Genomic DNA, 14,510 nt, shown 5'->3' with positions numbered 1-14,510 from the left:
GAAAAGAATTCTTTTTTGATTTTAATGCAAATTATTTACATCAATGTTTAATTTTTAATTTCTCTTTTTTCTTGTTCTTTCAATTACTTAAATCTTCACTTTGCGTAGAGTTTTGAAATGATGTTGAAAAAAATTCTTTTTTCTCAAGATATTCAGTACGCAACAGGAGAGAATTGACAAAGGCAACGACATTTTCTACCTGTAATAAGCGCGGCTATTTAACCAATAAACCAACAATTTTTCCTTCTTTCGTAAATTTAAAATCCCGTAATTTAAATCGCGTAGAGAATCGTAGGTACAACGAGGAACGAGGTTTCACGAGGAACGAACCATTTGCCAGAACCATGATTTACGTCCATGAATGTCAGCCAACGATGTAATTCCTGAATCAGATATGGCGTAACGCTCGTGTATTGCGTTGTGTTTCGCGAGGATCGTTTCAGCTGCACGATATTACGGAGACAAAGGAGGAGACGATAATTTCTCGTTAAATTCCTTCCGATTTTATCTTCCCGTTATCAGAACATAACCGTTTAGAAGATGTATATATTTGGAATTATAAAGTAGAAGCGTTAATTTCGTCAGATATTTAGATTAGAATTGCAAATAGTGGACAAGAAATGAAAAAAGAGCTGCTACTTTTAATCTCTCAGTGTTATCCTTTTTCTTTGGCATGATTCTATATACAATAAATAAACTACACTTCGTATAAACTAATTCGAATTCCAGCAGAATTCGTATCATACGAAGTAAAATTTAAAATACTTCATCTTCCCGCCAAAAATTTTTTACTCGAAATTTCCTTTTTAAGCCTCATAATATAAATCACCATTGTTACGAAAATTACTCGAGAATATCCATGACTAAAAAAAAGAAAAAGAAGATTCGAAAGACATTCGTGGATGCAATGGAATTCTCGTAAAACTCGTTCGAAATTATTTTTCGCAAGATTTCGCGCTTAAATTCGAACGAGTATTTTCATGTTTTCATTGAATTAAACCGTACATTCTTTTCATTCGCACAAAACCGATACAAAAGTATCTTCTTCTCCGTTATATAACGTTCAATCGGTGGCACGAATTTAAAGCAAATTATCCCGAGGTGTGCAACATCCATTGCTTTTCAACAGCCGTGAGAGTGGTTGCCTTGCAAAAGCCCGATTAATTGTTAAGCGTACATACGGCGCATAGGATGCAATGGACGGAGAACAAAGGAAGAGCGTATCAAATAAAATGGAGGAGGGTCCCTGTGGTAACGATGCGAAGAAAAAAAATCTGCTCCTGATGATATAACGTTTCCGCTGTTTTCTTTAGTCCTTTCGTAAATCAACCTACGATTCTATTTATTTCTTCCCAATTTTTATTCCGTGTTTTAATAATTTTTATTATTCATTTAATTAGAATTTTCATTCCCTTATTATAATTAATAATTGTAGTGTAATGGAAGAATAATGTTTTTTAATAATTTGATGATGATGTATTCAGAGTTTTCTTATGCAATTCGATTAATATTATTGTATTTATTTATAATCCTTGTTACATTAATGATATTTTATAAGTGATTATGCATTTCACGAAGAATTTGATTAGTACAAAAATCTGTAGAATACGCATGATATGAATATTGTACGCATTATGATATTTGAAGAATAAGACAAATCTATATTTAAGCTCCATTTCATTAATCCACTTCATTGTAAAAATTTTATATATCCGTAATGTATCTATAAGTTTCAAAATCTCGAGATTGACAATTAAGAACGAAGAAATGCAAAATTGATCAAGAAAAATACATAAAATTTTGTGAATTTTATTTCGATTAAATATTATGACTTGATGTAATAAAAATTGAATTAAAATTTTATCATAACATGATAAATGATATAATAAATAAAATTTATAATATAATTTTATATAATATTATTGTATACAAGTATACAATTTTAGTATACAAGAGCCTAATAATACATCCGTGAGTGAAAATAATGAATTTTTCATATGGGAATTCGTTTCAAATTGCAAATGCTCTTAATAAAATATCCGTGTTCTCGAGCACTACACTCGGTCCATATTCCTCGTCCATATGCCGAAATTTCTCTTTGCATGCGGGATTTTGATTTCAAAGCTTAGGAAGAGATAATTACACTCGGCCGACTATATATCTCATAATGCCGACTAATTACCTCCATATTGAGGAGAATCGTGATATCGTGAATTATTATCTTTTACTTGTTTACGATTCCACGTATAATATCCTTTCCACGTTTTCTGATGAAACTTGAACATAATTTCGAATCTTTTTATTTCGTGAAAATATCGGTTTCGAATTATTTTGAAACTTTTTCATGAAAAAAAAAAAAAAAAAATCATTATATCATACGCGAGTTTGAAACGTCATCACTTATTTATTTTCATTATTAATTTAACCTATATCAGATTTCTCTATTATGAACTATTCACATAATCTACTATCCATCTTGCATTAATCTACGACTAGGATAATAGTCATCCATTAGACTGTCAAGCTTACATTAATTTACAACCCCAAGTAATGTCTGTAAAATCATTCGTGTAAGCCAATGTGAATTTGAAGGAGATAATATCAAAATAAATAAATTATAACAAAGAAAATCTCGTTTCAATAAAAATAAAGATACATTTCAATCAATTTTCACGTATCAAAATTATTATTAACAAAAAAATAACAAGTATCACAATTCATCATAAATCTTTCTTCAAAAAGAGATAAAAGAAATATAAAGAAATTTTCGAACGATTAATTTGTTTCTCTGACTTTTGTGAATCTTGTAATGCATTATGACGATACATAAATCTTCAACGAAACTTTCAATCAATTTTCTTATGTATAGTTACGTTGTTGACTCGTGTCACATAAATTTAAAATCCAAGTGAAATTGCAAGACAATCTGAAAGAGAAAAATCATAGGAGATTCTCCTATGATGTATAAAGGAATTGGAATTTTTGCAATCGATCCATTGCAATCGTACATTTCGACCATCGCATTAGCCTAAAGTGTTCCTCGGTTAAAAAGCTTTACTTTTCAAAGGAACCATTTAGGAGCGTGCGCCTCACGAATAAAATTGAGAGTAGGTAGAGTGGAGGAGAAAAAGAGAAAAAAAAAAAGAGAGACTCAGGAGGGTGATTCATGGCGATAGGAAGCCATGAAAAAAATTGACCCAATATTATATGCAAAGCGAAACTGAAGGATTATGCGCGATATGTATATATAATATATTACAGGTGCATTTTTTCTTATTTTTTTCCCTCCATTTTTTTCTTTAATTTCGTATGCGAATATATATTTCCTTTATTTGAATATCTAAATAGCGTATCTCGAGTGTCTTTCTTTTACGAAGATATTCGAGAAAAGTGGTTTGTTAAGAGAAAAAAATAAATAAATGTTTTTTATTTTTCATTTCGAATTTAAATTTCATGAATTTATTTTTTTTTTTCCTTTATAAAATTGGTTATGATTAAATTTACTTTTTCAGAATTCTATTTCTACTAATTTTTAAACTTCGTTTTGTTTCAGAAGAGAAATAACAAAAAGATTATTATCGTTAATCTATATATTAAAACACCGAAATACAAAAAAATTTGAAACAATTAGAACAAAAGATTTATCTCTGCTTCAAAATTTTTATCTCACTCAGTTATAAATTTCAAATTTCCAGTTATAAATTTCAAATTTTTTGTTTTCGATTTTCCATCTCGTATTTCCCATAAAAAATAATAAAAAACTTTTCACTGCCCACGTATCAAAAAAAAAAAAAAAAAAAAAAAAAAAAAAAAAAAAAAGAAAAAGAAAAAGAAAAGAAAGGTATAACGATCAAAAACGAATTATTTCAATTTAATCTATCCCAATCGAATTTCCATGGCACAATCTTCCACTTTCAACCCAGTTATTTCGCAGTTCCGCTCATCCCTTAAAGCTAGTTTCCACGCGAAGCTAAATAATAAAGTTTTCAAAGCTTATATCTCGATTTTCATTCGTTCTTTTAAATATATATAGTTTTCATGTTTGAAACAATCGTTCCTCTCGTTCCACGAAAAAAGACGTAGAAAGAATTTATTACATTATTTTGAATTCCTTCGTTCGACGATGGTTCAATTTCCGATTGCGGTGGAAACTCGATACAGTGTGGTTAACAAACAATGCGTCTCTGCCTTCTCGTTCGTTACCGCGCAAGCGTGAAAGATTTAATCGCGTTTTCCCTTTGTCAAGATGCAGATCGAATCGTGCGCGGAATATTCGCGAGGGAATATTATTTATCGATTTCGCGATGCATCCGCGTCGCGCTACATTTTGGATTCCGTTTACGAATTGATATGGAAACGAGAGGAACGGAATATATCGTCTTTCTTTGTCGTCGAGCACGGATATTTTTAGACAGAAATTAAAGTTTGAGCGCGATGCTGATTGAATTTGTGCGATGGAGGAATTGAATAAATATAGATGTTTTTGTGAGTTGATTTTTTCTCTGAGATTTTTTTAAATAAGTGGTTAAAATATCATTTGTTAAATGTTAAAATAGTTTGATTTTCGTGTAAATTTGATATCATAAGTTAGAAAATTTTAATCGATTACAATCGAAAAAGTTATGATTCACTTTATGCAATCATCGCTTTTCAATAAACTTTAGTTCTATCTTGAAATTCTATTTATTTGAACATTGATTCGAGCTCGAGAATTAATTATTACATTTTTCGTTAATTTTTGCTAAAAAAAAAGATTAATTAATTCTAATTAATTCATCCAAGAGAATTAAAATTAACGAAAAATATAAATGTTTCAAAATTTTTTAAAAATAAATTAAAAATTGGAACATGAAAAAATGCATTTTTTCATCAAAAATCCATCTTTCTCCGGTCAATTTTTACTTTTCATATGGAATCAACAAGTGTTTTAATGGAGGAATAATGCTATATGTATACCACTTACTTGCAATACAGAAAAATGGAGACAGCGATGATCAGGGTGATCAACGAAATGCTATAACCGACGAAATATATAGTCGTCGAGATAACCTCTGCACCGCCCTCGATCGCTGGCTCGCGAAGATTTCGACAGAGGCTATAGTTGCTATAGTTGCTCCAGATACCGTCTATCCTGCACCAACGACTCGCGTTCTCTGAAAAAAAAAAATCGAGATCGATTTCTATTAGTTTAGCATTCGCGATTTAACGCTTTGTTTTTCTTTCTGAGATTACGTTATCGACACTCGGTAAAGAGATTCGTCGGAAAAATTACTGAGCATAAAAATCACATAAAAATTGAAGCAATATTTCCGGTAGAAGAATTCGAGAGATTTCGTGAGGAAGATTCGACGAATTAGAATTCGCTGGTGGAATGGTCATCTTTGATTTTTTATAATATAAATGTTTTGCATTCTCTGAATTGATTTATATTATTGAATATAATACAAATGAATAAAGTTTGATAAAATTGTTTGAATTTGATGTTTTGTTTTTAGTTTGGGATCACGATTTATTTTTTCTTTTTTATTGTTTTTTGATTGTAGATTGTATAAATGATTTACGAGAAGCTACTGTAGGTAAAAAAGGACAAAAGTAATATAAATACTATAAATTAATTACATCAATTCTTCTTTTATTATGATTTTAAATATAGATAAATGTAGTATTTTAATTAAAATTAAATTTTAATTAATTAAAAAAATTTCTTTCTCTTATATTACAAATATTACTATCTTTAAAAAGCAAATATTATATTATTGTTTAATGTTTTCCATTTTACATATTATTTCATATTCTTCACACATTAATTAATGTAAATATATCATAATATTCTTTTTTTTCCCTCAGATTTTTTTTTGTCTATAAATGCAATATAATTCTTTAAAGAGTGAATTTTTTAATGAATAAATTTTGAACGAGAATGCAGTAGAATGTTTAAATGGAGGTTAAAATCGACAAATTTTCAGGGTAACGGTGTCAGAATATTTGGGGAATCACAGTTATCTGATATAATTTACGGCTATTAAAAAAATATTAATCGATAAGACTATGGTAAAAAGGTCATTCGACGTAAAACGAGTTTCTTAATTTATACCGATCTTTACCATTTTCCTTCTCAATAATTAAAAGCGATTTCGCCGTTCTACGACCAATTTAACTGTTGTTTTATTCCATTATTTATTCATATTCGATATTTGAGATTCTCTATATTTACGTCGCAAATAAATTTTTAAGATCTTCTATTAATTAACCCATCATTGTCAATCTCTTTTATTATAGATTTACAATCCATAAGTTTTATTAACAATTAATAAAATTATTAGTTTGAAATTAGATTTCAAGTTGAGTATTGAAAAAGATTAATTAATCAAGTAATTGGAAGAGAAATTATAATTGATCGCAGTTTTTCATTTTGACGAAAGAAGAATATTTTTCCTATTGTTTTTTAATAAATATTTGATGATAATATATATATATATATATAAATACATTTTTTAAAAATAACCAACAAATAAAACCAACTAATTTAAATATTCTTCGTTCACATTTATGAGCTAAATTATAAATAAATTATATCACGTATCCTTGTTTTCGCAAATGAATAACAACAAATTTGTAAAAATCCTTCAAATATAATTTTCTTAAAGTTCTACAATAAGAAAATCTATAATTAATAAAAGGGGGAACGAGTTTAACACGTTTAAGCAATTAAAACAAGAGCGATCCTTAATTATCCACGGATAATAGTCTTGTGATTAATGAAGGAAGAAAAGTTTGAAAGTGAGAAGACTTATCGGCGCCTCGTTTCTATCTTTTAATCGATCGAACGAGAGAACTTGTAATTATTGCCATTTATTAAAACGTTAATCAGAGAATACGAGAACAAATTTAAAACTCTCTTCTCAATTCATCGAGATATTCCTCCAATCCAAAGACGTTTCGAAAATTAATTATCAAGATACACGATGGGAACTAAATCGAATTATCTTTGTTTTTGTAGAAAGGTACAACAACAATTTCGAGATTTCCACGCGAGAAAAACTTTATCTCGTATGTCGTTTCCTTTGTTCCGAGTTGGATATAATGTTTCTTTGGAAATAAGCAAGAGACAAGTTGGTTGGAAAAAGTTTCCAGGCCGAATATAATATTCTATCATTTTGCTTTATATCACAAGAGTTATATAATTCTTTTCAGTAAAAATCTCATAACGTCGTGTCGCCTGTAAACCTGTATATATTACACCCTACGTGTATGGTTTTACGACACTATTTTCAAAAATTCAACAAAGGATATCTTTGCAATATATCTGTACAATGTTACGATTGATCGTAATGATTATGTGGTGATCTTTTGAATGTTTTTAATAATTTTTAATAATCAGAAAATTTTAATTTAAAATTGATAAAATTGGTCTTTTCTTTTCCACGAAGAATCAGAATCATCTTTAATCTCTTAAATTATATTTCAGAAATAATGGATAAGAAATAAACGTGATTTCGAATTGTAACATCTTTCATATCGAAATATCTCGTTTTCGATCGATATGGCTGACCTCTACTACTACCTAACCAATGACTATCTTATTCTACTCGTTTGATCACGACTATCTCGTTCCTATCGAGAATTGGACATTAATCCAATGAAAAAAATAATTAAAAATTTATAATAAAATCATAAAATAACTAAAAAAAAATTTAAAAGTTACTTTAAATAATTATTAAAATTCTTGAATAATATTTATTCGTAGTTATTATAGTTGATCTTTTCATCTGATCTCGGTCATTTAGAATTAATATTTGCAATTATTATTATATTTTGAACAATAAATTATCGGAGTAACTTATGAAAATAATTTTATTCGTAACTTCAATTATTAAATTTTCAGTCTTTATCGTTTGCCTGACAAATGACCGATCCACGCTACTTGTCTCACAAACGACCGACTTATACTACTTATTCAACTTCTAAAACTCTTTCTCTTTCTCTTTCTCTCTTTCTCCTCTCAACTAACAATCCTATCCAACACTCTGCACGACATCGAATCCAACGTTGAACCCATTCGAAATAAAATGTAGGAACAGTCGGCGAACAAACGTTGAAATTTCAAATTTTTCGTTCGCGAAAAGTTGTTATTGGATCAAATTTCGTCCCAGAGGCGCATCGTCGTTGCCACTTTACTTTGTTTTTTCGTTATTATACGACGGACACGTCGCATTCCAGTTGCCGCACAAAACATCCGGTTCTTCCTTTTCTCGAATGGCAGGTCACGAACAACGAGGGAGAGAGAGGGAAGGGGAGAGAAATACACCTGGAAAACATCTATCTAATCGCAACGAAGTAATTCGTCGCGATACAACTATCGATTATCCGGACACGATCAATCTTGTAAACGATTTTCATTTCGTTTTGCGTGGAAATGAAAAGCCCTTTCTCGTTCTTTTTTCTCATCCCTCCATCTGTCGTCGAACAAAGCAACGAATCGAATAACAAAATTTAACAAAGAAGTTCGAAACATCAATTTTGTTTCTCTTTATCCGTTGGATTTAATTTTAATAACGTTGACATTCTTCCTCGTCGCGAAAACGAAATAAATGCTTCGCGCTAATTTCCATTTAAATTATCGATCGCTTCGTGTGTGTTTTCAAAAAATTGATATAAAAAAAAAAAAAGAAAAAAAAAGAACGGGCCAGGTGTAAAAATTTATGCGAAATTTTCAATTTATAAAATAGAAAAAAAAAAAAAAAAGGAAAGAAACAAAAATGCAGCGAGAATTTTAATCGAACGGCAAATTTACAAATAATACTAGACGCGTTATTGGGAAATATTTTCGTTGTTGTGCAAGTTCAATTGCCGTCACTTTTGACGTTTATGCCATCAACCACTGTTCATCGATAATTTGCTTATTCGATGCTTCGTTTCGAAATATTCAATTATTTAGAATCTATAAATAGGAAAATTTGTATGAAAATTCATCGCGATGTATTTCCTTTTTTCTTTTTTTAATCGTAATCAAAATTCCAATAGTTATCCTTCTTAAAGAAAAATTTGTCGATAATCGAAAGAAATTTTTCTAATCTTTCAAATAATTTCCAACGTAAAGTATCGAATAATATCTATCTATTTTTCGAATTCTTTCTATTGGAATATTTGAATATCAAATACAATATTTTTCTTTGAAAACTTGAACTTCCTTTTTCTAGATTCATTTATTAATAAAATTTAACAATATTTGACAAAAAAACTTTTCACCTCGATTATTTCATTCTACTTAAACAGCCCCCTTTTTTCCTACTCTATTTTTATTTTCTTCCTTCTCTTGTTCCACGTGTCCGACCAATTGCTGATCCACACTACTTATCTCGCTTCGAGACAAGAACAGACATCAAAATGATAAAAGTCATCGTATAAATATAAAAATATGATCGATTGATTTAGCTAAATCCACGTGCAATTAAAACTTAAGGAAAATATCACGCGTATTATTTATTCTTGATAATAAAATGATTATATACATCCATCCAGACAATCCTGTATTTTGTATCTCCGTTAACGAGATACGAACCGAACTATGCTTCCTTTTCAAATTTTCCCTCCGATCCTTATCGTTATTCTCCTCCTTCGAGTTCTCATCCTTCAGCCGGCTTGTCGTCCATAATTGAAATATCCCGTTTTACGGGGAAACGAGGAAACGCGAAACTTTGCTTCCGTTGCCAGGGGCTCGATCATTATTTGCCCATAAAATGGAAAAAGTTAGTTTTGAAAAGGGGCGAAAGGAAGCGTAAACCAACCGTTTCCTATTGTGACGAGATTAACCGCGTGGAAATTGTAGTCCCTTCTTCTATCTCTATGGCCACGAGAGCAAAATCGTGAAAGTTTCGAGATAGTTTTACTCGAGATCTTTGCTTAAACTACTCGAGACATTTATCGGGCATTTTCCAAGAAATTTGAAATATTCTTTTGAAATGGAAAATTGAAAATTTCAACCAACAATTTTTCGACTTTGGAAACAATTCGTGGGAAACATTTACATCGTATCATTCTTTCGTTCACTATTCTCTTGATACAAAATTAAAAATTCGAAAAATTTGGAATGTTGGAAAAAATTCTGAAAAAAGATGAAAAGATATATATATTGGAGAAATTAATTTATGATACATAAAAATATATGGAAGTGATTTAGAGAGAAAGAAAAGAAAAAATTACTTTTTGAAATTAATTACTTGCTTGCTATATAATTAAAGAACAAATCTCGATTCTTCCATCCTCGTGATTCCCCATTATCTCGAAAAATAGAACAAAGAAGCTGATTCAATGGAGCTAATGATCTTGTTTTCCTAACCATTATCTTTAAAAACTTGATCCTCTTTAAAAGAATATATACTCCGTAAGTATCGGAAATTTTTGTTTTTCCACCATATAATATTTTGTTCTCCACGAGCTCAAGACACAAATTAGATATTAGATGTTAAAATCAAAACGAGTATAAACAAATAGTTGATTTGTCATTTAAATTACTATAAATTAAAACTTGGTGTATGAACAAGTTTTAAATTAACTTACGACAATCACACGTACTCAATTCAAATAGTTGTCATTAAAATTGCTCGAGTTATAATTATACAACATATATCTTCACCGCATAAGGGATTGCTCGCCACTTTGGCAAAACAATTCCACCGTTAATAACGTAACATTGAAAGTATAGCCAGTAGGAAAATTTAATTAAAACAGAAATTAATTTCATTCCGGATGAATCACTTAATCTCTTTGAAAAGGAATTATTCAGAGTATATAAGTCTAGAGAATATAAGTTTAGAGAAAAATTTGCTTCAAGATTATTTTTTTTTAAAAATTTCTCTACGAATCATATTTTCTATATAATTTACAGATTGATCAATTTTTGTTTGCTTACTTCTTCGTAACGTTGAGAGTATGAAAATTTAATTATATAAAATATAAATTGATTTCGTTCCGGATGAATCACTTAATCTCTTTGAAAAGGAATTATTCAGAGGAATAAGACTAGAGAAAAATTTGAAGATTAAAAATTCCAAGATTATTTCTTTTAAAAAATTTCTCTACGAATCATATTTTCTATATAATTTATAAATTGATCAATTTTTGTTTGCTTATTTCTTTGTAACGTTGAAAGTATAGTACGAAAATTTAATTATGTAAAACAGAAATTGATTTCGTGCCGGATGAATCACTTAATCTCTTTGAAAAGGAATTATTCAGAGGAATATAAGTCTAGAGAAAAATTTGCTCCAAGATTATTTCCTTTAAAAAATTTCTCTACGAATCATATTTTCTATATAATTTACAGATTGATCAATTTTTGTTTGCTTATTTCTTTGTAACGTTGAGAGTATGAAAATTTAATTATATAAAATATAAATTGATTTCATTCCAGATGAATCACTTAATCTTTTTGAAAAGGAATTATTCAGAGGAATATAAGTCTAGAGAAAAATTTGCTCCAAGATTATTTCCTTTAAAAAATTTCTCTACGAATCATATTTTCTATATAATTTACAGATTGATCAATTTTTCTTTGCTCACTACTTCGATAATGTTGAAAGTATACGAAAATTTAATTACTTAAAATAGAAATTGATTTCTGGATGAATCACTTAATCTCTTTGAAAAGGAATTATTCAGAGGAAAATAATTCTAGAGAAAAATTTGTTCCAAGATTATTTCTTTTAAAAAATTTCTCTACGAATCATATTTTCTATATAATTTACAGATTGATCAATTTTTGTTTGCTTACTTCTTCGTAACGTTGATAGTATGAAAATTTAATTATATAAAATATAAATTGATTTCATTCCAGATAAATCACTTAATCTCTTTGAAAAGGAATTATTCAGAGGAAAATAAGTCTAGAGAAAAATTTGTTCCAAGATTATTTCCTCTAAAAATTTCTCTATCATTTTTCTAACATAATTTACAGATTGATAAGTTTTACTCTAGTTCAAGTTCAAGTTGTTAAATCAATCATACGTTAAATCTCTCGGTGTATACAGGGCAATGGATAATCTCAATGTACCAAGTTACCAAGCTAATCTCAATTTCAAAATGATGAATTAGCTGGCTCAATGCGTATACAGGGCATTCCAAAAAAGAGGGAACATCCGTTAACTGCAGATTTCTGAGGTAATTTCAAATAATATTTTCCTTTGCAGAAACTTTCGTTTGCTAGCTTTGTTAACGAGTTATTACTAAAATAACAAAAAAACAAAAAAGTGTGTTGAACGTAACAAATATTTTTTATCAATAAAAATTTATATATATCACGAACGAAATAAATAAACTATAATATTCGATGTAACAAATACTTTTTTATCGATACAAATTTATTATGTCACGAACGAAATAAATAAACTATAGTATTCGATGTGACAAATATTTTTTTTATCGATACAAATTTATCATATATCACCAACAAAAATAAATAAATATAATATTCGATACTACACTTTGTTGCATGAACTTGTTTATGCTCGTTACGTTTTAATCACTCGTTGAAAAAAGGAAAACGTAAAAACGAAAATTTTTCTGCAAAGGAAAACTTGTTGCTTGAGGAATAATTTCGGTTAACGGACACCCTGTATATATCTATACGTTTCAATTTATAACATGATTCAACTCAAATATTTGTCACAATTGTTCCGAATTAAACTTTCGAACGAAGACATTGTACAGCAAGATCTGGGATACGTGAAAACTGTTTTCATTTTTCACCGATGCACGCATTTTTCCCCAACTTTTCATTATGCGTCGTTCGCATCGTTTACCTTTTGACGTTGACCGAAGTATAAAAATCGGGCAACAGCTCGACTCGACTATTTACTTTTAAGTCGTCTCTTACACGGTAGAAAAATATTACAACCAAGCTTTCCAATATCGATCGTTTGGTTTTTTTTAAATCGAAGCGACAACGTCGAACATGTTTCGAGTTGTTTTACAGAACTTTTAAATTTTACTTAAAAAAAAAAAACGACAAGTTAAAAAAAAAGGTTAAAAAGTTAAAAATTAATTTTAATTTTAATACGTATTTATATACATCTCTGTGTACTCATCATCACAATGGATTCTTTCCTGCGTGCAATTTCTCGAAGCGTAAGTCAGCTACACAAGATGTTAACACTCGTAACGTATTCCGGTTTCAAAGCAATCCACCATTTATAATCCATAATTCTACCTGATCCGGAATAATTCTCGGATCTAAACCCTCTACCTAGTGCACGTGATCGATATTCATTTTGCGTTGCACGCTTATGTTTCGAAATACAGACGCACACAGATACAACGTCATGTCACGTTAACCCGTAGAGATTCGTCTCTCCGTGTTTGATGAAACATACGCAAAAATATGAAGGAAAGAGATGAAAGAGGATGGGCGAATCGAATCTTTTTCAAAAGTCAATGAAAAGGTTTTTTGGAACGAAAGGATTCTTCCTTCGATCCTTCTCAATTTATTCCAACCCTTTGAGATTTCTCCAAATTTCTTCGTAATATTAATAGTTTTCACTCCTTGTGTTGTCTCCTCGAACGAATCAATTTGATTTGATAGGCAAAAAAGATGTTGTTTGAGATTTTTTTTGGATGATTATTATTATTTTAATGATTTGCTTCGTGTATCGATTTGACTCAATTCGTTCGATCACTGTCTCTCTTATTCTACTGTTTTCATCAATGATTTACTTATACTACTTATCCTATCTTGTCTGACTAATAATTGTCACATTCCACTATTTTGATTCACGATTCACTTATTCAAAGTTGGGTATAAATCTAAAGTTGAAAAAGTAAAAAAGTTAAATATTTCGAATAAAGTTACTTTAAATGATTATTAAAATGCTTGAATAACATTTATTCGTAATTAAGTTGATCTTTTCATGTAAACTCGATCATTTAAAATTATAATTATTTGCAATTATTATTTTGAATAATAAATTATCGAAGTAATTTATGGAAGTAATTTTATTTGTAATTTCAACTGTTATAATTTATATAATTTATATTAAATATATTTCCTTCTTGTTTGATCATGAATATCTTATTCCATTTGTTAATAACAATTGTTTTTTTCTTTTAAAATATTTTGCAAATGTTCGAGTCACATTAATTATTTCACTTCGACAGAAACGATAATAATTTAATCTTCTTAATCCATGATATACACAAAATAATTTACAAGTAATTTACAAGTAATTTGCAACGATAGAATTTATCGTGTCACGTTGAAGATTCATATGTTGCATTATGATAATAACGATCGATATACAATGTCCTTCATTCGACGAAGATCAAATTAGTCATCATTTCATGGAAACGGTGAATATTTAAACATTTCCCACCTCTTTCTCTCGTAATTTCCATTTTTGTCCCTTTCTCAGTCGCAGATCAAATATTTACCGCCGTGCTCGATGTGTCTCAATCGAAACATTGCTGCGCTTTTTATAAATATTTCCAGCTTATACACCGGAAAAGCTAGTGAGTGA

At 29.3% G+C, this 14,510-nt stretch overlaps 1 protein-coding gene across 2 annotated transcripts in view; it reads right to left on the bottom strand.

Annotated features, from left to right (window-relative positions):
- LOC102675850 (diuretic hormone receptor-like) overlaps positions 1–14,510 on the bottom strand; it is a 62,334-nt gene that overhangs the window by 14,541 nt on the left and 33,283 nt on the right. For both annotated transcript variants that reach the window (XM_006608443.2, XM_006608442.2), the window contains exon 2: positions 4,964–5,153. In XM_006608443.2, the coding sequence (XP_006608506.1) occupies positions 4,964–5,153 (190 nt within the window). The remainder of the gene's footprint in view (positions 1–4,963; positions 5,154–14,510) is intronic.

Source organism: Apis dorsata, unplaced genomic scaffold (assembly GCF_000469605.1).
Source record: "Apis dorsata unplaced genomic scaffold, Apis dorsata 1.3 scaffold_37, whole genome shotgun sequence".
Taxonomy (NCBI): domain Eukaryota; kingdom Metazoa; phylum Arthropoda; class Insecta; order Hymenoptera; family Apidae; genus Apis; species Apis dorsata.
Note: the sequence above shows the minus strand (reverse complement) of the source record. Positions and strands in the feature narration are given on the sequence as shown.